The sequence below is a fragment of the Pseudorca crassidens genome, chromosome 2 (genome assembly GCF_039906515.1).
Source record: "Pseudorca crassidens isolate mPseCra1 chromosome 2, mPseCra1.hap1, whole genome shotgun sequence".
NCBI classification, from domain to species: Eukaryota; Metazoa; Chordata; class Mammalia; order Artiodactyla; family Delphinidae; genus Pseudorca; species Pseudorca crassidens.
Window position 1 is genome coordinate 34726601 of NC_090297.1, and position 27289 is coordinate 34753889.

Sequence of the window (27289 nt, forward strand, 5' to 3'; positions counted from 1 at the left end):
TGTGGCTTGTTGGTGTATAGGAACAGCTGGAAGGGAGTCTGTCAGGCAGATGGAGCCCCTGGCTGAGGGCTTCAGGCATTAGAATAAAAGATGAACTTTTCTCGGGCCCACCTTCGGAGTCCTTCCTGATGTTCCTGCCTGATGCCTCATCTCCCTGAACGGGCAGAGGGATGTTCCCAGCTTGGAGACTCCAGCTCAGCCGGTGAGGGACAAAGGGCCCCTAATTCCAAAGTGGTGAGTCCTCCTCCCTCTCCCCTCTCGTCGTTCTTTTTAGTCCTTTGATTTTCTCAGGATCCTCAGGTCTGTTGGAGAAACTATCCCCTTTCTTCATACTCACAAGAACATTTTAGGGGATGAAATGGAGTGACAGGAAATGAGGAGCACAAAAGGGGACAAGTGACAAGGGGACTGGATGGGTTTTGTCAAAAGACTCCTTTAGATATTATCGTCATCATTAAGTATGACAGCTGTCACTTATTTAGCCCTTACTCTTAGCCAGGTCCTGGCCGTGTGCTTTCAGACAGAACAGCTGTAGATTTGCTGGGTCTTCTTAAGCTGCTTGGAGTTATCAAGGGAACTTCCATTGCATGTTTTTTTTTTTTTTTAGAAAGAAACACTTTTTTAAAAAATTAATTAATTTTTGGTTGCATTGAGTCTTCGTTGCTGCGTGCGGGCTTTCTCTAGTTGAGATGAGTGGGGGCTTCTCTTAGTGGCAGAGCATGGGCTCTAGGTGCACGGGCTTCAGTAGTTGTGGCATGTGGGCTCAGTAGTTGCGGTGCACGGGCTTAGTTGCTCTGCGGCATGTGGGATCTTCCCGGACCAGGGATTGAAACTATGTCCCCTGCACTGGCAGGTGGGTTCTTTTTTTTCCTGCTTTTTTTTAAAAAATTTTAATTTTATTTATTTATTTATACAGCAGGTTCTTATTAGTTACACATTTTATACATATTAGTGTATACATGTCAATCCCAATCTCCCCTCCACCGCCACTTTCCCCCCTTGGTGTCTATACATTTGTTCTCTACATCTGTGTCTCTATTTCTGCCAGGCAGGTGGATTCTTAACCACTGCGCCACCAGGGAAGTCCTCACTGCATGTTTTTTTCTGCTTTAGAAGTTTTTGAAATTAAACTGTTTCAAATTTAAATGTAAATGACTTCCTGTGGGGAAAAATATTTCCAACATATGTAGTAGAAAAAAAATTTGTTACTATATGAAGAATTTTACAAAACATTAAAGAGACAAATGCTCAAATAGAAAAATGGACAAAGTAGAGACAGGTAATTGACAAAGTCCAAATGACAAAGGAATAATCAAAGAAATACAAATTAAGATGAAACACAATTAATTATTTTTAGAGAGATATTGTTACTCATTAAAATAATAAAGATGTAAAACAAAAAAACCCAGTTTTGTTACTCATTAAAATGACAAAGGGACTCCACTGGTGGCACAGTAGTTAAGAATCCGCCTGCCAGTGTAGGGGACATGGGTTCAAGCCCTGGTCTGGGAAGATCCCACATGCTGCGGAGCAACTAAGCCCGTGTGCCACAACTACTGAGCCTGCACTCTAGAGCCTGCGAGCCACAAATACTGAAGCCCCCCTGCCTAGAGCCCATGCTCCGCGACAAGAGAAGCCGGTACAATGAGAAGCCCGTGCACCGTAACGAAGAGTAGCCCCCGCTCACCGCAACTAGAGAAAGCCCGTGTGCAGCAATGAAGACCCAACACAGCCATAAATAAATAAATAAATAAATAAATAAAATGACAAAGATGTTAAAAAAAAAACCCAGTGGTGGCAAGGTTGTGGAGAAACAAACAATTTCATACACTTTGGTAAATTGATATGACCTCTCTGGAGGGCGATTTGGCAATGCAAATTAAAAGTCTCACCATTTTAAAGATGGGAAACTCAAGGCCTAAGAGTTTAAGTGACTTTCTTAAAGTTACAAAGTCACACAATTAGGAACCAAGCCAAGTCTAGAACTAAGCCTTATAACTTGGCCCTCAATCCACTATCAATTGTAGTGATAAAGCTTATAATAGCAATGCATTGGGGAAAAACCTGAATATTCTACAATATGGAATTAGTTTTTAAATTCTTGCATATTTATGATGGAACACTGAAATCATTAAAAGAATATTTGATGGCATGGGAAAACTACATAATATAGTTCTTGGTGAAAATGTTGGGTATTAAAAAATATATATACAGTATAGTCTTACTTTAAAAAAAAGTTATATACATACACAGAAAAAATATTTGAAAAACCATATTGTCTTCAGGTGGAGGAATTACAGGTGATTTCAAACATTTTTGTCCTTTTTTTCTTGTAATTTCCAGATTTTCTATAATAGCTAGGATAAAAAAAAGCAATAAATTTTATTTGATAAAAATTTTAAAACAACTGAAATGCCATAGGGCTATGCTGAAGGTGACTTGGAGCTGGCTGACCGTGGGTGCCTGTCAGGGCAGGGAGTGTCCATCCCAGAGGGCAACGAGAGGGGCTCCAGAGCCTGAGGGAATTTGAAGCCAAAGACTAGGGCAGTTCAGATGGCCAAAAAGCACATGAAAATATGCTCAACGTCACTAATTATTAGAGAAATGCCAATCAAAATTACAGTGAAGTATCAGCTCACACAGGTCAGAATGGCCATCATCAAGATATCTACAAACAATAAATGCTGGAGAGGGTGTGGAGAAAAGGGAATCCTCCTGCGCTCTTGGTGGGAATGTAAATTGGTGCAGTATGGAGGTTCCTTAAGAAACTAAAAATAGAACTACCATATGACCCAGCAATCCCACTATTGGGCATATGTCTGGAGAAAACCCTAATTCAAAAAGACACATGCATCCCAATGTTCGTTGCAGCACTATTTCCAATAGCCAAGACATGGAAGCAACCTAAACATCCATCGACACAGGAATGGATAAAGAAGATGTGGTACACATATACAATGGAATATTACTCAGCCATAAAAAGAACAAAATAATGCCATTTGCAGCAACATGGATGGACCTAGAGATTATCATACTAAGTAAGTCAGACAGAGAAGACAAATATCATATGATATCACTTACATGTAGAATCTAAGAAGTGATACAAATGAACTTATTTACAAAACAGAAATACAGACACAGAAAGCAAACTTATGGTCACCAAAGGGGATAGAGAGGGGGTGGGGAGAGATAAACTAGGAGTTTGAGATTAACATATACACACTTCTGTATATAAAACAGATAACTAATAAGGGTCTACTGTATAGCACAGGGAACTCTACTCAATACTTTGTAATGGCCTATATGGGGAAATAATCTAAAAGAGAGTGGATATATGTATGTGTATAACTGATTCATTTTGCTGTACACCTGAAACTAACACAACATTGTAAATCAACTATACTCCAATAAAAATTTTAAAAAAAAGACTAGGAGAGGTAGTGAGAAGACAGGGCTTTTAGTTCCTTGAAGTAGGATGGATACAAGAAAAAAATCAAAATCTTATATATAGCAATGAAAAAATATATATTTATATATAACAATTTTGGGACCTAATGTCCTACAGGTGACTTACAGCAAAGGTGGCATCTAGACCGCTGATGATGGAAAACTCTCACTCACCATCTGTTCACCCTTTTATTTTTTCAGTCTTTGTCTTCTACCCTGTTTCTCCTCTACCATCTTTTAGTTTCCTCTCCTGTTCTTTGGTTTCTTCTCCCTGCCTGGCTTGGAAACTTCCATTGAATACCATGGTTCTCCTTCACTGTTGCTCTGCCCATGGAAGGCACTCTCAGAAATAGAATCTGACTAATCCTCCTCTTAACTCAGTAATTTTGTAATCTGAAACATCAAGTTTCCAAATTAGGTTATTTCTAGTGGAGAACTGAAAGTTAGACAAACACTCTTGAAATGCTATTTTTCCTTTCCATGAAGCAGAATTATAGCATATTGGAGCTGGAAAGGAATTTAAAGCTTCAACTTGTCAAAATTCTTTAATTAATAAATTTCAGTTTTGCTAAATTTAGTTACATGTTGCACATTTGTTCATCAATATATTACACTTTATCAGTAAGTTAGGAAATAGAGATGAGAAAAAATTGCCCATATTTCCAACCACCTTAATTATTAACAACTATTCATATTTTATAGGACTTACTTTTAGTTCCTTTCCTACACACTCTTTAATGTAGTTATAATCATTGTAAATGTATTATTTTGTATTTTGCTTTTAACACATCATTAGCTTTCATTTGAAACATAGGTTTGATGAACCATAATTTACTTAGTCATTGCCTTATCGATGTACCTATAGATGGTCCAGTTTCTCACTATTATACAAATACTACTGACATCATGTAAACTTTTGTATTTCAGATTCTTTCCTTAGAGTAGATTTCCAGACTATTTCTCACTGGATCAAAAGGCAAATACATTTCCTTACTTCTTGTTGTTTCCCAATTTACAATGAACTCAGCAAATGTAAATGAATCTCTCAATTTAAAGATGGAAAATCAGGACCTAAGTGTTTAAGTGACTTGCTCCAAGTTACAAAGTCACACAGATAGTAGAGACCAAGCCAAGACTAAAACCAAGCCATCTGACTCCAGTCCTCAATTCAGTAGGGATGTAAGCCTTTCTTTACCTTTTTGTTTTATTTAGCCTTAGATTTTTGGGAATGTTGCCACTAGCTTACTCTCTGCTCTTCTCGGATGAGATTATGAGGAAGGAAATTCACACCTTTAATAAAAAAGCTAAGATCTCATATCACGTTAGTCACACTCTACCCAACAACAGCAAAATACACATGAAACATTTACCAAAATAGACTATATGCTAGCACACAAAGCAAGTCAATAAATTTAAAAGGATTCAAGTCATACTAAGTATGTTTTCTGGTCACAGCAGAATTAAATTAGAAATCAATAACAGAGGCCTGTCTTCTTCCTGACTGGTCCTGGCGGTTTCTGTCTGAGAACTGCTGATAACAATATGTTTTCAGGACATGCCAAAATTGGGCACCTTGCCCCCCAGTTCAAAGCAACATCTATTATGCCAGATGGTCAGTTAAAAGATATCAGCCTATCTGACTACAAAGGAAAATGTGTTGGGTTATTCTTTTACCCTCTTGATTTCACTTTGTGTGCCCCAGAAAGGTGATAGGGCAGATGGATTTAAGAAACTCAACTGCCAAGTGATGGGTGCTTCTGTGGCTTTTCACTTCTGTTATCTGGCATGGATCAACACACCCAAGAAACAAGGAGGACTGGGACCCACGAACATTGTCTTGATATCAGACCCCCAGCGCAACATTGCTCAGAACTATGGGTATTAAAGGCCTACAAAAGCATCTCATTGGGGGGCCTTTTTACTATTGATGATAAAGGTATCCTTTGACAGATCACCATAAATGACTTTCCTGTCTGCCACTCTGTGGATGAGACACTGAGACTAGTTCAGGCCTTCCAGTTAACTGACAAACATGGGGAAGTGTGCCCAGGTGGCTGGAAGCCTGGCTGTGATACCATTAAGCCTGATGTCCAGAAGAGCAAAGAATATTTCTCTAAGCAGAAGTGAGCGCTGGGCCATTTTAGGGCCAGGCTGCAGTAGGTGGCCATGAGAACAAAACCTCTTTTGTACTATTGTCATGCTTAAAATACAAGACCTTACACTCAGCCCAGATGTGGTGTGGGGACAGGACAGGCCTTTCCTGCAGGTGTTGGGGAGGCCACCCTTTCTTCCTCTGGGGGGAATGGTCTGAGCTGTATTATGGGGCAGGCCAACTGATGTGTACAGTAGTAGGGTATCACTTTTGATCTTTTGTAGTTTCTATTAAACTTGAACTGAGAAAAAAAAAGAAATCAATAACAGAAAGTAATCTTGAAAATTTTCAAATATTTGGAAACTAGATAACATATTTCTAAATAATCCATAGGTCAAAGAAGAAATTTAAAGGGAAATTAGAACATATTTTGAATGTAATGAAAATGAAAACCACTACATATCAAAATTTCCAGATGTCACTAACGTAATACCTACGGAGAAATTTATGACGAAGCAACTAATGACTATATTAGAAAAGAGGACAAATAAAGTCATCTGTATTGTACTAAATGACAGTATTAGGAAAGAAGACCACAAATCAACAACCTAAGCAACAACGAAAAGAACAAATTAAACCCAAAGTAAGCAGAAGAAAGGAAGTAATAAAGATCTGAGCAAAAACAAATACAACAGGAAACAGAAAAACATTAGAGAAAAATCAATGAAACCAAAAGCTGGTTCTTTGAGATCAATAAAATTGATAAACCTCTAGTCAGACTGATCAAGAAAAAAGAGACACGAATTACCACTATCAAGAAGGAGAGAGGTGACATTACTACAGATTCTATATATAGTAAAAGAATAATAAGGAAATATTATGAACATACTTATGCCAAGGAATTAAACAAATTCCTTGAAAGAACTCAAACTACCAAAAATCACTCAAGAAGAAATAGATGACCTGAATTACCCTATACTTATTAAAGAAATTGAATGTGCCTTTACAAACCTTCTCATAAAGAAAACTCCAGGCCCAGGTGCTTTCCTGATGATTTCCATCAAACATTTGAGGAAGAAATAATATTAATGCTGTACAAACTCTTCCAGAAAATTGAAGAGGAGGGCATACTTCTTATTTCATTCTTTGTGACCAGCATTACCCTAATTACCAAAGTTAGAAAAGGATATTACAAAAGAAGTACCCATATCCCTCATGGACATAGAGGCAAAAATTCTTAAAATTAAAAAAAAATTTATCCAAAGATATATAAAAAGGACACTTCCTCATGACTGACTGGAGTTTACCCCTAGAATGCCAGGTTGGTATAATATTCAAAAAAATCAACCAATGTCATTTACTATATTAACGAACTAAAATTAAAAATCATACGCAAAAAATAGGCTCTTCGGCCATTTGCAGGACTCAGCTACAACCGTTGTCCCCAGGATAGTGATCCGTATGTACATTGCACCTTCCTCTGGCTCCACGGTGATTAAGAAGAAACAGCAAGATGCGCTTGATTTCTTAGAAGCTAACAAAATAGGATTTGAAGAAAAAGATATTACAGCCAGTGAAGACAACTGGAAGTGGATGAGAGAAAATGTTCCTGAAAAGTCGACCAGCCAAAGGGTACCCCCTGCCGCCTGAGATTTTCAATGAAAGTCAGTACCATGGGGACTAAGATGTCTTCTTTGAAGCCAGAGAAAATAATGCAGTGTTTGCCTTTTTTAGGTTTAACAGCCCCACCTGGTTCAAAGCAAGCAGAAGCGCAGGCGAAGCAGCAGCCATGAACCTTAAACATTTTGCCTTAAGAATCCTGAAAAAGGAGTCTCCAAAATTATCTTGGCTTCAAAAGAAATAGCCTTGATGTTGAAATAATAGATTAGTTGGTGTTTTCACATGCAAACAATCAAAATGAATACATAATTAAAATGTGAACGTTATGATGAGAAGAGTGGGAGATGAACATAAAATTTTAAGTAGATGTCATGGAATAGTATTGTTGTCTGCTGACATTTTATGTACTTCAGTGATTTTGAAAAGCAAACGCCTGTTCCCTTTTCTGGTATTATTATTGCAGCTTAAGTATATCTGTAGCTCTACACTGTGTAATTTCGAAAGGAGGGTGAGAAAGAAAGAATCTGTCTCTTGTTGCCAAATTGCCTCATTAGTTTTAGTGAACAAAAATATGTACCTTTCTGATGTGAAATCGTTGTGATTAAAAAGTAGTTGCAAATGATGTTTATGATATTTCAGACATTATAATTTCCTATAGTAATTATAACATTCCTATTCTTTTGAAGTTGAAACTTCTATGTACTGAACCACAGGTTTTCTAAGCTTCTAAATGTAGCCTTTCATTGCATATTTCAGTGGTCAGAACAGATGACCTCACATACACACACACACACACACACACACACACACACAAAGTTGTATTCAGTTTCTGGATTAACTACACAGCTATGATGCAATCACGTTACTAATTTGCTTGCCCAGTGAAATATGCTTATAAATGTTATGGAAGTGGGATGGCAGATAAGTTTAAAATGACACCCTTTTGCAAAGAGCTCAGACTTTTAATGAACTATTTTAAAATGGGTTGGAACTGGGAATTCCCTGGCAGTCCAGCGGTTAGGACTCCACGCTTCCACTCCAGGGGCACAGGTTCGATCCCTGGTCAGGGAACTAAGATCTCGTGAGCCGTGTGGCATGGCCAAAAAAGAAATAGGTTGGAACTCATTTTTCCCCTTTTAAAACAACTTGTGATCACGAATGCCATTATCTCTCAGATATTTGACCTTTTTGTTTCAGCTTAGGCATATATTGTATGAGTACGTTAATCTAAGCAGAGAGAATCTTTTCTATGCCTCTATTCTAGCGAATAGCAGATAAAAGGATAATAATAATCCTTTTATATTTAATAATAATATAATTTCATTATAATTTAATATTATTAAATATTATTTTATTTAATAATAATCAGATAAAAGGATCCATTTGAAAACTGTTAATTTTGAAAACTTCTAAGAAGCCAAAACATTATGGCCTAAATCACCCAGAAGACATATATATTGTATTTTAGTTCCACGTTAACTTTTTATCGATACTTTAGTTCCACAGTACTAAAAGCAAACACCTTTTACTTTAAAGTACTTTATCATATCATTTGATGTATGCAAGTCTGTGCTCTTTGACAAAATCAACATATAATGAAGACATGGCTTTGTTTACTGAGATTCAAACTTGATGCAATCTTTAAAATAAACTCAGTACTTTCAGAAACATAAAAAAAATGTATAAAATAAATAAGCTACAAGTATATATAGTACAACAAGGCAATATAGCCAATATTTTAGAATAACTATAAATGGAATATAACCTTTAAAATTTTTGAATCACTATGTTGTACAACTGAAACTTATATAATATTGTACATCGACTATACTTCAATAAAAAAAGGGGAAAATTGTGTGATCATCTCAATACATACAGACATATCAGTTGAAAAAGTTAACATCCATTCTTGATAAAAACTCTCAGAAAACTAGAAATAGAAGGGAATTTCCTGACCTTGATAAAAGGCATCTATGAAAACCTTATGGCTATCATTATACCTAATGGTGAAAAAGGAATGTTTTCCCTAGGATCAGGAACAAGGCAACAAGGCAAAAAATAAGGAAATAAAAGACATTCAGATTAAAAAGGAAGAAGTAAGACTGTGTTTACTCATAGGTGATGTGATCTTCTATACAGAAAATCCTATGTAATCTACAGAAATGCTAGCATTAGTGAATGAGTTTAGCAAGGTCAGGGATATAAGACAAAACATACAAAACTCAATTGTATTTTTATATGTTAGTAATGAAAAATCAGAAATTAAAATTAATAACTTAATACTATTTATAATAACATCAAAATATTAAATACTTATGAATAAAGCTGACAGAAGATGTGCAAGATCTATATGCTGAAAACTATAAAATACTGCTGAAAGAAATTAAAGAAGACCTAAATTACTAGAGAGATCAACTGTTCCTTGGCCAGAACACTCAATATTGTTAAGATATCAATGGTCCCCAAATTGTGTCATGTACGTTGAACTTTAGGAAGTGAAATGATGCTTTATATTTATTAGGGGAGCTTTCTTCATAAAGGAACTTCATGATAACCACACTGGGAAGGAAGGAAGTGATTTGTGCATTTTGTAACTCATGACACAAGGCTGTGCATTCACTCATTCACTCATCTATTTATCCATGTTTTACATTCTACCTGCTTCCAGAAAGGATCCCGTCAGTTTGCTTGCATGATACCCTGATATGTGCAAGATTGCCTTGTTCTGAGTGTAAAATGAGGACAGTAATACCTATTTTTCAGGGTTGTTGTCAATAGCAAAGATAATATATGTAGAGTACCTACAGGTGCAATAAATTGGAGGCATTATGGATACAGAACAATATTAATAACTCAAAAATATATTTATGATTTAGTATTAATTCAATCTTACAGTAACACAATGTTGATTGTTATAATATTGATATATTATAATATAAGTTAACTGAGGACATGATGCAAGAAGGCCATCCTGGCCAACCAGATGAGAAGAATAGATCTGGAGATCAGTATGGTGACCAGATAGAGGGTTATTACAACCATGTAAGAAAATAGGAAATAAAAGATTTGGCAGCACTTAATTTTCCACTCAAAGCTCTGAGAAGAGATGCTGTAAAGCAACTGTGGCTGTGGCTTCTGACTTTGGACCTCGGGAGGCACTTCCTGCTGTGCTTCTTTGCCTCCTGGACTGTGTGTGCCTTTGCCCAAAGTGGACTCTGTTTCTTCTCCTCTTTCTCCTTCCCTTCCTGGTCATCCTCCTGATTCTTTCAATATATTTGTTTCCTGATAATCACAGTTATACATGTTCAAGGTAGAAAATTTAGAAAATACACAGCAAAAACCATAAAGCTCACCTTCATTCCCCTCTCCCACCCTCAGAAATACCACTGCTTAATATCTACATTTTTGCCTTTTTTCTAAGCATATTCTGCCTAAATTGTATCATCCTATGCTTCGTTTTAAAAATTTATTGTTTGGGATATAGTGAAAATTTCCCAGTGCTATTAAAGATTGTTCTATCATGTGATTATGAAATACTGCATAGTATTTCATTGCAAGAATGTACCATAAATAATCATTCCCATTTTAGTGGACTTTTAGGTTGTTTTCAATTTTTTTCTTTTCGTAAATAACTTTGTGATGAGCATCTGCACCATCAAATCCTCATGCACATCCTTATTTATTTCTGTAGTATTCTTTTCTGGAGGAGAAATTACTGGATTAAAACTTTTGCCTACGGCTTCCCTGGTGGCGCAGTGGTTGAGAGTCCGCCTGCCGTTGCAGGAGACACAGGTTCGTGCCCGGGTTCGGGAAGATCCCACATGCCGTGGAGCGGCTAAAAAACTTTTGCCTACATGTAAACCTTTTGATACTTATTGCTAAATTTTCCTTGTGAAAGTAGTTTAGCAATGGACAAGGGAGTCAGTTTGCCCACATGTGTGCTGACTCTGGGTATTTTTCCCCCTGATATTTGATAATTTGAAGGAAGACAAAGCATATCTAACTGTGGTCTTAATTTGCACTTCTCTAATGACTGGAGAGTGAAAGTCCTGTATCTGGTGTCATCCTTTCTAGCTCTCCTCCCGAAGCTACCTCACCTGCCCTCATTACTCAGAGTGACAATTGGATGGAAGGACTTCATTTGCTTTTTTAAAAAAATAGAAATATATATTACATTTATTTGTATTTTAACAACCCACATTGTCAGTTTTTAATTATTCCTCATTTATTTCCAACTTTTTTTTTTTTTTAATTTTTGGCTGTGTTGGGTCTTCGTTGCTACGTGCGGGCTTTCTATAGTGGTGGCGAGTAGGGCTGGGGAGGGCTACTCTTCCTGGGGCACACGGGCTTCTCATTGCAGTGGCTTCTCTTGTCACAGAGCACAGGCTCTAGGTGCGCGGGTTTCAGTAGTTGTGGTGTGTGGGCTCAGTAGTTGTGGCTCGCAGGCTCTAGAGTACAGGCTCAGTAGTTGTGGTGCATGGGCTTAGTTGCTCCGCGGCATGTGGGATCTTCCCACGGCTCGAACTTGTGTCCCCTGCATTGGCAGGTGGATTCTTAACCACTGCACCACCAGGGAAGCCCTGCTTTTTTATTCTTAGTATCTGGTGCAGACCATTGCACCACATGTTTTCTATGAATGCTCACTATAGCCCTATCTACGAGGTGGGTACTATTATTAACTCCACTTCATGTGTGAATGAGAGGAGACTTGGAGTAAACTAGTCTGTCCAAGGTCACACCAGGGAGGTGATGGCAGAACCAGGGCTTGAACCCAGGCTGACTCTAGAGCCCATCCTCTTAATCACTTAATGAACTATCTGAATCTAGGAAGATGGGGCCCTGGGGGTCTCCTTTTATTAAATTTCAGGCAGCCCTTGTTCAGCTTGCAGCTCCACATCACTCTGGGCGTGGCTACCCAGGTTGTGTTTCAAAAATACCTTCTCATTGAGGGTTTGGGGATTGGGGTAATTCCAGGGCATCCAGGGCCCTGCCTACTTCCACCTTCAACCTTAATTGATAAGGTCGAGAGCCTTTCTCATTTACCTAACTTGTCTTGTTCACTTTCTGAGTAGCTGGTAACCTGCAGGAAAGTGGGTGGGATGGAGGCAAAACAAACAAACAAACAACAACAACAAAACCATCCTAACAGTATTCCTGACCTTACAATGTCCTAGCGTTATGTTGCCATTTGCAACATCAGGGGATTGGGGGGGTGTTATATGCATGCATCATGATTTTAAAACAACGAACAAAGAAAACAACCCTAAAGCAGTGTGCTGCTCGCTGTGAGAAAAACAGAACTGGAAACGTGTTCAAAGCTTGAGTCCATCCTCAGTTTCCCCATCTTGCTTTGACTGCCCCACCTCCTCCAAGCCCCACTTCGCCATCTTCCAAGACCTGCAGAGATCTGGCCTTATGACTTCCATAAAACTCTCCTCTATTTTTTTTTTTTTTTTTGGTCAGTGCCACATGGCTCGTGGGATCTTAGTTCCCTGACCAGGGATTGAACCCAGCCCCTCTGCAGTGAAAGTGCTAAGTCCTAACCACTGGACCGCCAGGGAATTCCCAAAACCCTCTTCTTTGGAAAGGGTTTGAAGTCTTGGAGAGAATGTAAGAGACAGTTTCTCTCTTCCTCAAATATTTGCATTTGAACTTCAACCCCAGGGGTGACATGAAAGATTTGTTTCCTGCTCAAGGAATTTCAGACAGTAGCAAGTAGGAGGGGAAAGAGTCGTACAGGAGGGAATCCCTTAGGGTCTCCCTGTGCTTAGTGCACACAGTGACCCACACCTCCCAGGGACGATCGTCCTCTTTTAGTTTAGTAATAATAACAATAGGCATATGTGGCAAGTGCTCTACATGCATCATGTCCTTGAACCCTCACATTTGCCTGTGAAGAAGTTTCCCCATTTATACATTAAGAACTGAAGACCCACAGATGTCAACTTTCCCAGGGACACAGAACTAGTACACGGGTGGAGCTAAGACTTGAACCCAGGTCTTTCTAACTGCAGACCCTGAACTTGTAGGATTAGTGCCTTCATAATGAAATGCAGGAACTTCACTGCCCTGGTTTCTTGTTTCTCAATAGTCAAACTTGAAAAGCTGTCAGGGAAGAGCTCCAGGCTACATTGTGGGTCCACGATTGGCTTGCAATAGGCACTTCCCAAGCCTGACCTGGGACACTAAATGCAAAAAGAAGCCAGTCCTCCCGTGTTTACCTGGCTAGCTCTGGGTATAGGTTCTCATTCTTCTAGACTCCTCCCTGTGCCTTCTAAGTCACACTCAGAGTGTCACCCTGAAGTGCTCACTCATGGCATTTATAGACTTAACCATGATGCCAGCCTCCGTGTTGAGCACTTACCTCCTTCAATCTTCACAATGATTCTGCCAGGAGGCACAGTTATTATACCCATTTCAAAGATGGAGAAACTGAGTCCCAGAAACTCAGGCCACATGGAGGTAAGCAGCAGAGCTGGGATTCAATACCTGGCCTGTGACTCCAGAGTGTACCCAATGCAGCCTCCATCTCTGCCCTACCTCCTGGGTGGTACCCTTTCTCCCATCAAGCTCGCCAACTCTTTCTGATGCCTCCATGTGTCTGTCCTCCTAGTTTGGATGAAGATGGCAAGTTCCTCAGGCTCCTGGCTCTCCAGATGCTTCATCACACTCGTCTTCCTCCAGTTGCCTTTGCGTGTGTCAGGTGAGAGTTTCCGTACCTCTTTCCCTGCCTGCGACATCTGACAAAGGGGTTCCAAGAATAAGGAGGCCTGGCCCAAGGCCTTGTTTCTTCTCGGGTGCATGTTCCAGAGGGCAGGCCGGGCTTGGCGAGCCTCAGTCTCTCTCCGGGGGTCACGCAGTGCTGAGCAAGAGCTCACATCCAGCTTAGGCTCTTCGCCACTTGTCCTAGAGCCTCTCCTGCTGTTCTTTTCTTCGCTCGTTCTTCCTTCTGTCCTTCTTTCTCTCCTGTCTAGACGTTCGGCTTGCTGCTGTAACACCATAGAAATAGTTTTGCCCCTGCTAATAGGGCTCGGGCAAAGAGTTCGCTGACTGCTGTTCTATCTCAGAGTGAGGATTTGAAGGGGGAGCAGGTGGGTGCTCATGAGAAGACTATAGCGGTTCCTGAGGAAGCACCTCCAGTTCTCCAAAGTCTCGGGCAGGATGAGATTGTGGTTGAGATGCTGAGTTTGAATCAATGTCTTCAGGCGGGACCATTGAAACCAATCTTGAGAGATAAACATCTCACTTTAAAGTCATTCCTGGGTCATCTGGGGTTTGAGTCGCTGAGAGAAGCAGAGAGCCTCACCAACTTGGCTGGAGGTCTCTCGCAAGGTGATGGAGGCAGTTGGGATGTGCCTAAGTCACCTGCCATTCGAGGTGGGGCCCTTGCCACGGAGAAGCTCTCAGAGGGTGGTCACAGGTGGTTTCTGTTTCAGCCCCATCTCCAGGGAGGTTCTCCTCATCAGCAGTGGCTCTTGCTGTGATCCTGCCTGTCCTGGGGATTTTCATCATCGTGGGCATTTACATCATCTGGAAGCAAAGAAGGTCAAAAGGTAACTAAGTGGTAAGGGAGCCCAGGCTGGCAGGAATTGGTACTGCAGCCTCTCTAGGAAAAGGCTGGGAGGAAGCAGACAGAGACTTAACAGTTATCCATAGGTTGTCTGGGAGAAAACTGGTAGAGCTGTGTTCTGGGGACCCACATTGAAGAGAGGATCAAAGAAAGTGCAGAAATCTCCTGGGCAGAGCTGTGAATTAATTAGAAGACTGGCATGATGCCAGTCTTCTAATTAATTAAGAAATCCAGGGCTTCCCTGGTGGCGCAGTGGTTGAGAATCTGCCTGCTAATGCGGGAGACACGGGTTCGAGCCCTGGTCTGGGAAGATCCCACATGCCGCGGAGCAACTAGGCCCGTGAGCCACAACTACTGAGTCTGCGTGTCTGGAGCCTGTGCTCCGCAACAAGAGAGGCTGCGATAGTGAGAGGCCCAGGCACCGCGATGAAGAGTGGCCCCCGCTTGCCACAGCTAGAGAAAGCCCTCGCACAGAAACGAAGACCCAAGCCAGCAAAAAAAAAAAAAAAATTAATTAATTAATAAACTCCTACCCCCAACATCTTAAAAAAAAAAAAAAGAAATCCAATCATATCCATTAGATAAAACCCTCATTAATATGGTTGCATTTCATGGCTCGCAGGGTTGCCAAGGACCTTGAAAGTCACATGACTGAACACTCCTTTCCCTGTCTGATGGTTTGAAGACCCTCTAGTCCTTTCTAATGGTCACACACCCACAGCGACAAGGAGCAAAGTCCTGCTCAGGCAGCTTGTGGTCCCTTGGACAGCTCTGCCTGTTAGAAAAGGGCCTTCCTTAAGCCGAGCTTACATCTCTCTCTCTCTCTCTCCCTTCCAGAGAGGCTTCTCTATGAACACGCAATGGAGGTAGGTGAGTGTCCTGGGCTGGGCAGGTATGTTTCTCTGTTTTGTTCATTTTTGTGTCCCCAGGGCCCACTAATCTAAATTCCGGACCTGAAGATCCCAGCATCTGCTGGGTGGTGATGGTGGTGGTGGTGTCAAAACCTGTTGTTCCCAGTTTCCGCTGACTCTACCTTGTAATAGCTCGCCTTCCAGTATGTTTGGTGATTTTGTCTCTGAGCTCATGGCTTGATTTTATCCTGGGGGAGTCGTGTAGGTCTAAGGTAGGGGACCCTACAAATAATTGATAATTCTCTGCTAAGCGGTGCAGACTATACCAGATGCTGGGGACACAACAGTGAGTGAAAGCGGATACGGTCTTTGCCTTCTTGGAACTTCTGTCTAGTCAGGGAGGTATACGTGCATTAAATAATTACACAAATAAATGTGTACAGAAGCCACAAAAGGAAGTTCTGAAGGCTGCGAAGATGGTGACTGGGTGGAACCAACCAAACTTCAGGGATGTCAGAGGAGTTTCCAGATGATGTTCCCAGTGATGTTTCATCTGGAAGACGGACAGGCATGGGGGAAGAGGGAATAGGAAATCACCCACAGCAGAACAGCTTGAGAAAGAAACATGGTGCAAAAGTGAGGGGAAAGGTGGCAGAAGGTGCTGCTGCAGAGTTAGGCGGGGACCAGCATGTGAGGCCTCGCAGATCCCATGAAGGGTTTTCGTCTTTCTCCTTGGAGCTGTGGAGAAGCTGCGAATAGGCTATCCTGACCAGAATTGTGCTTCCAGAAAGCTCTCTCTGGCTGCTCTGCTGAGAGGAGACCAGAGGGAGCGAAACAGAATTTGGGGGCAATTTGGGCCGCTCTTTCTGGCATCCAAATGAGAGAGATGAGGGCCTGGATCAGGGAGGTGGAGGTGGAGATAGAGGAGGACAGGTTCAAGAGCCCATAAACTCAATAGGAAGCAGGAACCCTCAAGGTAATGTCACAGAATCTCATTTTCTTTTACTTTCCTTCCTCTAGAAAATCTTCTCTCAGACCATGCAAAAGAAAAAGGTAATTATATATATAGGATAAGGGGTAAGGAACAAATAACATTTTTTCTCCTACATAAATGCTGGTGGTTGTTATACATACAATATATATGTGGTGTACGTGTATACACACACACACACCCACACACACACCCCACACATATATTCTCTGTTAATACCATTGGAATTTATTTTTTAATATCAAGGGGTTATAGGGTTGGTAGCAGTGGCCAAAGGGATGCCTGGGGTCAAAATTCATAGGTTCCTTCATTGGCTTTCCCACCAATAACCTAAAAAGAAGATTCATATACTATTTTAACATATATTAAAATGGTATTATAGGAGGATCCATACAATCTTTGCATTGAGAGAGGTGGTGTGATACAGTGGGAGGGGCATAGGCTCTGGAGTCAGCAGCACCTGGCTCAGATCTGCCACTTGCTGGCTGGGTTAAGTCACTTTACTGCTCTGAGCTTTGGTTTCCTCATCTGTAAAATGGGGATAATAGATCTCTTCACCCGATTATTTTCAGGATTAAAAGAGACAACTTAAAAAAAAAAACCCACACAACTCCTACTACAGTGCCTGAAACCTTTCCCTTATTGCCATTTTGTCTTCATTAATTGAATGTTTGCTCTGGGCCACTGAGGGTAAAAGACAGACACCCCAGGTACCAAAAAGCAGGTGGGGCTCTGCCCTCTGAAAGTCTAGCTGGGAAGACAAGTCACTGGCTCAGAAATGGCTCCACCTGCAGTGATTTCGGCATCTCCTCCCTTCCCCCCTCACATCTGCTCCAGACTAGTTAAAGCATAGGGGTGCACACCTCAGGGACACAATGACCGTCGTGTCCTAGAAGGGAAGGAACAGTGTGGTGTAGTGAGGATGGCCTCCAACTAGGAATCAGAGGGACTTGGGTTTGAATCCTGCCTCCTTGGCCACTTACCAGCTGGATAATCTGGATAAATTTCCATGTCCCTCTGAGCCTCAGACCACCAGTCTGTAAAATGGGAATAATAATTATATGTACCTCATATTGTTGAGCAGATTCAGGGCCTACGTCATAAAAACAGGACACACTAAATGGAGGCTGTTGGTAGTGGGAATGGTAAAAATAAACCGTTATCTTGTTAGGGACCATATCATATTCAGCTTCACTGCCCCAATGTCCAACACCTAACATATGCCCAGCCCTTAGCACAGGGCCTGGCAGTGAACTCAAATGTATAATTTCAACTCTGTGGCAGGGCCAGTGCTAAGGGGAAAATGTGGGCAGATGACCCTTCCAGAGAGGCTGCAAGTACTCCCCCAAAGCACAGAAGCATATGCACATGTCCCAGACCTTCTGGGGTCTCCAAATTTGTGTTTCTCCACAGTACTTCAGCGGGGTAGGGGGAGGTTAGTGTAGAGAATAACAGCCCACATCAGTAACTCGATGGTAGGCCTTCAGCTAGTTTTACACCATAGATATTATAAACAGTTATAAAAGGGTGGCAAGGCATACACTCATGGACACTCGGTTACAAACATATTGGAAACACTCATATGAACAGCGGAAATGAAACCAGACAGACAAAAGGAAGGGAAGAGGAACAAAAGTCAGGGTAGTCCAGGTCATCTGGAAAGTGGCACCAGCACCGGTGAATTCCCCAGTCTGCCCTTAGCGGGATGTGACTGTATTGGGGGCTGATAGGATTGTCATCATTCTTTCAGCCAGGGGTGGGGTTTGGGGGCTGGGGGGCATAGGGGTGGAGTGATGAGACTTCCTGGGCCCTGGGGATAAAGCGGCAGGATCTGCTCACTCGTGCCTCTTTCTCTGTTTTTTTAGGACGTCTCTATAAAGCCCTCAGTAAGTTCTGCTCCTCTTCCGTGCCACAAACCTCCTTCTGCTGACATCTTTGCTTTATGATGAGACTCTCAGATTCACCTCCTGGGGCAGAAGAGAGGGGGCAAGGCAAGGATACTTCAAGCATGAGGGTGGGAATTTCCTGGCTCCCTAAAGCCTCTTTTTCCTCAAATATTCTGTGCTCCTCTTTCCTGCACAATTGTTATGTAGTCACTAAATGGGAAATGTTTTAGCAAGAAGAGAGATACCCTCCATAGGTAAAGACGTCTGGGAGACACTTCTATCACTCAGGCATGACGTTGCCTTCGGTGGGATCATTCAACTGAATATGTGGAACAGTGCTTCTCCACCTGTTCATGTATGAGACCCTCTTCATAACAACAACAACCCCAAATCCTCAGACACATGATATGTCTATTTGATTTTACATTGAGAAAACACGCATAAGAAAATCTAATGGAAATTAGTAATAGTTTTAAATGAACTTATATTTTATTCTTCTCCCACAACATCTGCATACGTTTATGTTGCCGTCACTTACATGTGTGAGATGTGTTGTTGATTCAATCTGCAAGTCAGGTTTGGCTCCCATAGGGACGCACTGACCCTCTGCAGTATCTCTGGGGACCCCAGGACCATGGCTGGGAGCCATTGCTGTTGGAAACACTGTCAGGGGAAAGTTCAGGGTATTGCTAGTGGGGATCTGCTCTGGGAATGCGGTTGGGATGGGACTGGAGCATCACAGGCATGTACAAGCCCTCATTCTGATTTGTCAAATTGTTATTCTTTAGAGAAACTCCGGCATGAACTGAGTAAGTTCCCCTGTTCTTATAACTTCTATACCAACTTATGTTGATTCTATGTTTCCAGTGAAAGCTCACTCCCCTTGTTTCTTCTTTTGTAGAGTTAAAGAGAGCTGCAGCAAACTCAGGTGAGGTGCACTCTCCCTGTCCCCCCACTCTACCTGCCCCCACTCCAACTGCACCAGGAGGTCTCCATTTCTCCATTACTTTAACAATCCCTTTTTCTGTCTTTTAGGCTGGAGAAGGGCCCGGCTACACTTTGGTAAGTTGCACCAGTTTAATGGATCCACATTTCAGAGCCCATTGCTGTGTTCCTTTGGAGGGCAGACTGTAATTAAAAAAAAAAAATTAAGTCAAATCTGTTTATCTGCTTATCAAATTTAAAAAATCTTTGATTCAGAAAGTCTCCCTTCTTTTAGAACACTGGTAAATAATTGGTTTACTCTTCTTATGGGTTTTCTATGATTTTTGAGATTTTTCTTAAGTTCATTGGTTACTTGTATTTTATCTTTTTGGCTTGTCTGCGCCTGTCCTATTCTGGCACTTTTCGACTTGTGGGGACTTTTTCTATATTAACTCTTGTCCTATTTTTCATAAAATATTTTTCTGAGTTTTTCATTTGCATGTTAATTTCCTCATTGTATTTTTTTTTTTTTGGATGCATGAGTGTTTTATTTTTCTGCAGCCTCAGTAGTTGTAGCACACAGGCTCAGTAGTTGTGGCTTGTGGGTTCTAGAGCGCAGGCTCAGTAGTTGTGGCACACGGGCTTAGCCGCTCCGCGGCATGTGGGATCTTCCTGGACCGGGGATCCAACCATGCCCCCTGCATTGGCAGGCGGATTCTTAACCACTGTGCCACCACGGAAGTCTCTCTATATTACCATGTTAAAATGATAATTATAAGCAATAATTTTAGCTAAGAAAATGAGCGTCACACACTCACTGTGTGAACAAGGCACTATCTCATGCATTAGCTCATCAGATCTGCACAACAGCTTCTCCAGCATATTATTCAGTGGTGCTATTATTCCTTCTTTACAGATGAAGAAACTAAGGTTTTGAGGTGAATAACAAGCCCAGGGTCGCATAACTAGCTTGTGGCAGAGCTGGGACTCAAAACATGCTATCTAGCTACAGGGTCTAACATCAAAGCCTGTTTATTATCACGCATTAGATTCCTTTGGACCAGCAAAGACAAAGGCAATATTTCCTAAGGACTAAGGCAGCTTCACAGATGGGTGAGAAACATTTCCTCTTTTACTTAGCAGACCACCAGCAGATCTAGGAGACTGGAAGACAGTTTTCTTTAGTTCCAGGACATGTGAAGGTGAGGGCACCATAAACTAAAATGGGCCGATGACAGTGGTTGCAGACCTAGGGATGATTATTCCCTCCAAAGCTACTCAAAGATCCCTTGAGACCTAGCCGTCTCAAACCTCACATCTCTGTGACTCTCTGCAGTGACTGTGACCCTGGACCCAGACACAGCGCATCCCAAACTCATCCTGTCTGAGGACCGCAGGTGTGTGAAGCTTGGAGACACAAGGCAGCCTGTGCCCAACAACCCCCAGCGATTTGACTTCGTCGTCAGTGTCCTGGGCTCTGAGTACTTCATAGCTGGCTGTCACTACTGGGAGGTGTCTGTGGCAGACAAGAGCAAATGGGCCCTGGGGGTGTGTAGTGAGTCAGTGAGCAGGAAGGGGAAGGTCACCGCCTCGCCCGCCAATGGACACTGGCTCCTGCGACAGAATCGCAAGAATGAGTACGAGGCCCTAACATCCCCGCAGACCTCCTTCCGCTTGAAAGAGCCCCCGCGGTGTGTGGGGATTTTTCTGGACTATGAAGCAGGAGTCATTTCCTTCTACAACGTGACCAACCAGTCCCACATCTTTACTTTCACCCACAGTTTCTCTGGCCCCCTTCGCCCTTTCTTTGAACCTTGCCTTCATGATGGAGGGAAAAACATGGCACCTCTAATCATCTGTTCTAAACTCCAAAAACCGGAAGAATCAACTGTCCCCAAGCCAGAAGAAAAAGGTCTTGCTAATGGAGACGTGGCCCTGCAGGTGGACCCTCTTCTGCTCCCCGCTCAGGCACAAGAGCTCCTCCCACTCACAGATATGATCCTGTCCTGGCCCTCTGACACTGGCCCAGCCCTGCAGGGGCTCAAGGTTCCTTCTTTTTAGGGATGAGCCTCATCACCTGCTCCCCAGATGCTCCAGCCCAGTGCCCTGGATTTCAGTCTCTTGGCCTAACCACCTGATTCTGGACCGTCTCTCCTCCTTTCCCCCAGGCCCCTTTGTGGTTTCTCTTGTACCAACTTTCTCCCAGGGCTCAGTTCTAAACCATGTCTCCCTTCTGGGGACTTGAAGTTTACATTGCCCTGGAAGAATTCTTGAAAACCAAATGATGGGAATTCCCTGGTGGTCCAGTGGTTAGTACTCCGTGCTTTCACTGCTGAGGGCCCAGGTTCAATCCCTGGTTGGGGAACTAAGATCCCACAAGCCGTGTGGTGTGAGCAAAAGATGGGAGGAAAACCAAATGAACAATCAGATTAGGTTTAGGTGGTGGTGTTGAATGTGTGTCACTGAGATACAGGGGCTCTTTACTCGAGGGGCTGTTTAAAAGCACTTCATCCTGCCTCATCCTGCACTCAGGCTTGTAGTCATGAAGTTATGATGACCAGTGACTTCTTACTTATCCTGTCAAGAACTGCTTTTCTCCTTTTCTCTGTTCAGGCCTCTAGCCCCCATAGCCAGCTTTTTAAAAGTAAACATGTTTTGGATCACACACTCTTCCTTCTTTCTTCTGGAATATAGGGCAGAAGGCCAGGGGAATTAAAAAAAAAAAAAAAGCCACCCTTTTCTATTTCCTTGATCCTGTTTACAGCATAGTTTGGTGACATTCAGTGCTAATGTACATGTTTTCAAAGCTAACTTGGTGATAACCAGGTATGGGGACTTTAAACGTGGTAGCCGTAATCCTGAAAAACCTCAGGAGGAAGCTGGGAGGTATGGCTTCAAACAGAGCAGCTCAGCTGTGTGTGGCCTTGAAAAGGCAGCAGTGGGTTAGGCCATCTGTTGCACTGGCCTTTTTGAATCCCCTCTGGGATTCAGAGAGGCTCAGCTAGAAGAAGTGGCAGTTTTAACCACCAGTGCAGAAGCTTTTGTTCTATAAGACCATAATATTGGAAAACTGGACTATTTGTGGAGCAAACAGCCTCTTAGATCAGAGAGTATTGATCTCACATAGGAAGTTGGTAGACCAGGTGTGAGGATAAAATAATGAAGTTGCTTTTTTGGTGTGGGTTTCAGAAAGAACCCTAATCACTCTCAAGTCACACCACATATGTGATCTGACCTCTCTGTGGTGATGTTGGCTATCAGTTTGCAGATGGGTGCACAGTTCTGCCCAACAGAAAGTGGCTCTATGTGTCTGTCAGAAGTTCTCTTAGTGCATGTATTAGGGTTCTCCAGAGAAACAGAATATGTATTTTATTTTATTTTTTTTGCGGTACGCGGGCCTCTCACTGTTGTGGCCTCTCCCGTTGCGGAGCACAGGCTCCGGACGCGCAGGCTCAGAGGCCATGGCTCACGCGCCCAGCCGTTCCGCGGCATGTGGGATCTTCCCGGACCGGGGCACGAACCCGTGTCCCCTGCATCGGCAGGCAGACTCTCAACCACTGCGCCACCAGGGAAGCCCCAGAATATATATTTTATATGTGTGTATACAGACGCACACACACGCACACACACACACACACACACACACAGCAGGAAGAATATATATATATTTATTTATTATAAGGAATTTGTTCACACCATTATGGAGGCTGGCAAGTCCCAAGATCTGCAGGGTTAGTCAGCAAGTTGGAGGCCCAGGTGAGCCAATGGTTTAGTTCCCATCCAAGTCTGAAGGCCCAAGACCCAGGAGATCCCATGGTGTAATTCCTGTTTAAAGGCTGACAGGCTTAAGACCCAAAAACCAATATTTCAGTTTGAGTCTAAAGTAGGAAAAAGGTTGATGACTCAGTCTGAAGGCTGTCAGGCAGGAAGAATTCTTTCTTACTTGGGGGGTGGTCAGCTATTTGGTTCCATTAGTCCTTCAACTGATTGGATCAGGCCCACCCACATTAGGGAGAGCAATTTGCTTTATTCAATCTACCGATTTAAATGTTAATCTCATCTAAAAACCCCTAAAGGAAATACTCAGAATAATATTTGACCAAATATCTGGGCACCCTATGGCCCAGTAAAATTAACCATCACAGCTCCTGAATGGAATATTTTGTTTGCTTTTGTACAGTCCTTAAATAAAAGTTTGTTATTCATTGTTTGGCATGCTCTTATTTTCATTGTGAATGAGAAGTTGTGGGGAAAGGCTTTGGGCTGGTAAGAGAAGGGCACCTTATGGGATTGGTTTTGAACAGCCTGATTCCACCCATGCAAGCTTTAACCACAGTTAAAAATAAAGCCACAGCTTTATTTCTGCATCTGCCTTCTCAGTATTTCATTTATATCAGTTTATAAAGTAATAGCGTGTATGGGGTATTTACATTTCACTCATCCATATTAAATTTCAAACATACTTTTGTGAATATCCCAGTCTTAAAACTAATTCACATTATTCACATTGGCTGCACCCAAGGAAACTTACCAGCAGGAAAGAGAACTGACATTTATGGAGGCAGAAGCATTACATATGTTAACTCTTTTTCTTCTTCTTCTTTTTTTGGGGGGCTGCAGTGCACTCCATGCAGGCCAGACCAGGGATCGAACCCATGCCTCCTGCAGCTGAAGCGTGGAGTCTTAACCACCGGACCAGCAGGGAAGTCCTGACTCATTTAATCCTTACAATAAGGAAATAATGCTCTAAATGGCTAGGTAGTAGAACTGGGAGCATAAATCTAGTATCTAGCTCTGAAGACAATACCGTTTTCTCTTTGCACTGAAATACCTTGAAGATATGAGAGGCGTGTAGAATTTTAGCATACATATTTGATTAATTAGACTTTTTTTTTTTTAAGTTAAACCCGGAAAAAAAATCCTAATCCTGGATGTGCCTTAGTGGTCTTGTGTCTGAACTGACGAACTACAGTCAGGTTTAATTAAACAGCACTCAGAAAAAACCCTGCGCAGGGGTTTTGGGAAACCAGAGGTGGTTCCTTGGACAGAGAACATTTAGCTTCTCTGACAAATGTATTGGATTAGTTGATCTTTGAACTCCCTTCCAGGGGGAGGGACAAATTAGGAGTATAGGATTAACAGATACAAACTAGTATCCAAAAAATAGATAAGCAACAGGGATTTACTATATCATACGGGGAATTATACACAATATCTTGTAATAACCTATATAATGGAATATAATCTGCAAACAACTACCCCAAATCACTATGCTGTACACCTGAAACTAACACAGTATTGTAAATCAACTGTACATCAATATAAATAAATAGACTCCCTTCCAGTTCCACAATCCTTTGGCTTTAAATTACCACCAGTGAGGCGCGGGACTCTGGCTTCGCGGGGTGTCTACAGGACCATCAACGGTCGCCAGCTCAGAGTAAACAAGCAGCTCTGAATTCATGACCCCTTGGAGGTCATGTAGGTTAGTTAGCGCTACATATTCTACAACTTCCCAGACCGGTGGCCCTGAACGTTGGGCTTTTAACGCCAGAGCGCAGAAGGAAATCCGACGACCTTAGAGGGAATCCAGTCTCCAACACTAAATTCTAAACTCAAATTTCTTCTCTGCGGCTACCATCTTCCACAGGACTACAACTCCCAGCAGGCCACGCCCGAGGCCAAAGCTTACTGGCGGCCCTGCCCGAGTTTCTTGCCTTGTGGCAGCCAGTATAGCCAATAGCAAGGAAGGGCAACCCTCAGGGACCAGTCCTGGAGAGGCAGGGCGGATCCTTTCAGGGTTCCGGTTCCGACTCCTTCCCCCGGCCACCCGAGGCGGTGCTGTCCCTGACCGTACGGCTGGAGCTAGGTTGGTCGGCGTCGGGCCCGGGGTAGCGGTTGCGGGGGGACGGTGGGGGGGGGCGCGCGCATGGCGTCGCGGGGAACTCTAAACGTGGCCCCTTCCCTCTCACCGGGCAGTTGGGGCTGTGGCTTTGCTCCCCGGACCCAGTGGGGAGCAAACGGGCCCCTGTGGTCCCTCCGCCCTAACTCCTGACCCCTTCCCCCGGCCTGCACGACCAGACTGCTGGCCCCAAACCACTACCTTCCCGCCCTTCTCTTGGCCTTTGAATAGTCCAGCCCCGCTTCCACTGACCATACATTTGGGGTCAGCTTCTTTTCTCCCACCGCTCCGGCCCCAAGCCCGTCGGCAAGCCTGAACCCAGCTCCTGTGCTCTACAACGCTCGTGCCCTCAGACTCCGCCCCGCTGCACACGACCCGGCCTCTAGGGCCGGGTCCCCTGACCAGTCTCCTCGGACCCTCTGACTCTTTTGTCCTTCTCTATCTCTCACCCCTTATACACCCCCCCTGTACAATTCCCAGTTCTTTAACACAGTTTCCCTGATCTTTCCAAGCTCCTCTCTCCCCTTCCTCCCCCGCCAGCTCTCGACTTGATCCCAAAGACCCCGAACTAAGGCCCTTCAGCCCGCTTTCCAGCTTGGCCTCTTCCCTCTAACCCAGGCCTTTGGCCTTCAGCATCAGTGATCAACAACCCCACCTTCTTGGCGCTAACTTCTTAGACTTGGCTCCTTTACCACTGCCTCAGTCCCTTCCACCTTTGGTCCTCCCTGTACCTCTGAGCCTCCTGGGAAGACAAGCCCCATGGGCCCCTTTCTCCTCTGAAATGTAATATGTAAGAGCCTCTTTACTTTACCTGCCACTGTCTTCTCAGTAGATGGTGGGCTCCCCATCTCACTAAGTCCCAACGTTGCTCACCCATCCTGCAAGTCGTAGCTCAAAGACCACCTTTTCCGTCAAGCTGCTCATCTCTGAGCTCTTCAGGGAGATATGCCTGTGTCATCAGAACTACCATGGCACTGTTCCTTCTTTCCTTTCTTCCTTCCCTCTTTCTCTCCTCTTCCTCCGATACTGGTGTAGTGCTTAAAAGCACTGGCTTTGGAGTGATGGGCATGGCTCCCAGTTCTGCCACTCACTTGCTGTGTGCCCTTGGGCAAATTACGATTTCCCTGCTTCCACTGGAACTTAACCTTCTACACTGTATGAGTTTCTGGAGTTCATGGCCTATTTCACTGCACTGTACCATAAACTCTTTTAGGGTGGTGACTATAATCTTAAATCTTTTTGCTCTTTTTTGACCCAGCATTCAACCGTGGGTAGAGTCGCAGCTTGGTATATTGTGGGTTCTCAGGATAGCAGGATTGGTAGTGAATGGAGGCCATGTAGCTCATTGCATAAAGACAGATGTTGGAGCCCTAGGTGGGATGGGCAGCGGTAGGAAGTAAATTAGATCATATCCATTCCCTTGTACTTAAAAAAAGTTTTGAGCACCAGGCCTTGTGCTGGAGAGATTGCCAGAATGACCCAGTCCCTGCCCTCAAGTTGCTTATAAACTAATAGTGGAAATAGACATGTAAACAGATAATTGCAAATCACTGTAAAAGCAAGTACAAGATTCTGTGGGTGCATAAAGGAGGAAGTGGGCAGGAATTAGGAGATTGTTAAGGAATAGTGGGTGAGAATAGACACAAGTAGGCATGAAATGGGTTCTGGAGACAGGCCCGGCCTTCATTCAGTTCGTTCAGCAGATATTTATTAAGGATCTACTAGGTATGACTGCCACTGCTGTAGGAGTTGGGGTTATATTAATGAATAAAGCAAAGAACCTGGCCCTCGCGGGACTTAGGTTTTGCAGGGGGAGGCCGATACTAAATAATAGACATAAAAAACATTGTTAGGAGTTGAGAAGTGCTGTGGGGCAGGGGAGACTGAGTGAAGGGGAAGGGGTCGTAATTTTTTAATTTATTTTTTTGGAGGGGTTGTAATTTTTAAAAGGATGGTCAGGAGACAGTGAATAAGTATCGGAATAAATTGTTCCTGATTTTTTTTTA

General features: G+C 42.9%; 2 protein-coding genes and 2 pseudogenes across 21 annotated transcripts in view; all 4 read left to right on the plus strand.

The window, feature by feature from the left end:
* Positions 1–23617, plus strand: ERMAP (erythroblast membrane associated protein (Scianna blood group)). The gene is made up of 10 exons (XM_067712150.1): positions 1–234; positions 13773–13862; positions 14596–14712; positions 15567–15599; positions 16601–16633; positions 18437–18457; positions 19246–19266; positions 19359–19385; positions 19493–19519; positions 20718–23617. The coding sequence occupies exons 2-10, from the start codon at positions 13778–13780 to the stop codon at positions 21440–21442; spliced, it is 1089 nt and encodes a 362-aa protein (XP_067568251.1). The 5' UTR covers positions 1–234; positions 13773–13777; the 3' UTR covers positions 21443–23617.
* LOC137210352 (peroxiredoxin-1 pseudogene) lies at positions 4990–5784 on the plus strand (annotated as a pseudogene).
* Positions 5679–7703, plus strand: LOC137208792 (adapter SH3BGRL pseudogene; annotated as a pseudogene).
* A 1572-nt stretch (positions 23618–25189) lies between the features above and the next one.
* The window catches only part of ZNF691 (zinc finger protein 691), an 82865-nt gene continuing 80765 nt past the window's right edge, over positions 25190–27289 (plus strand). For 19 of the 20 annotated variants that reach the window (XR_010940779.1, XR_010940775.1, XR_010940774.1 and 16 more), the window contains exon 1: positions 25190–25250. The gene's annotated coding sequence lies outside the window, so the exon portion shown is untranslated. The remainder of the gene's footprint in view (positions 25251–27289) is intronic. The other variant, XM_067725777.1, reaches the window with a different exon arrangement.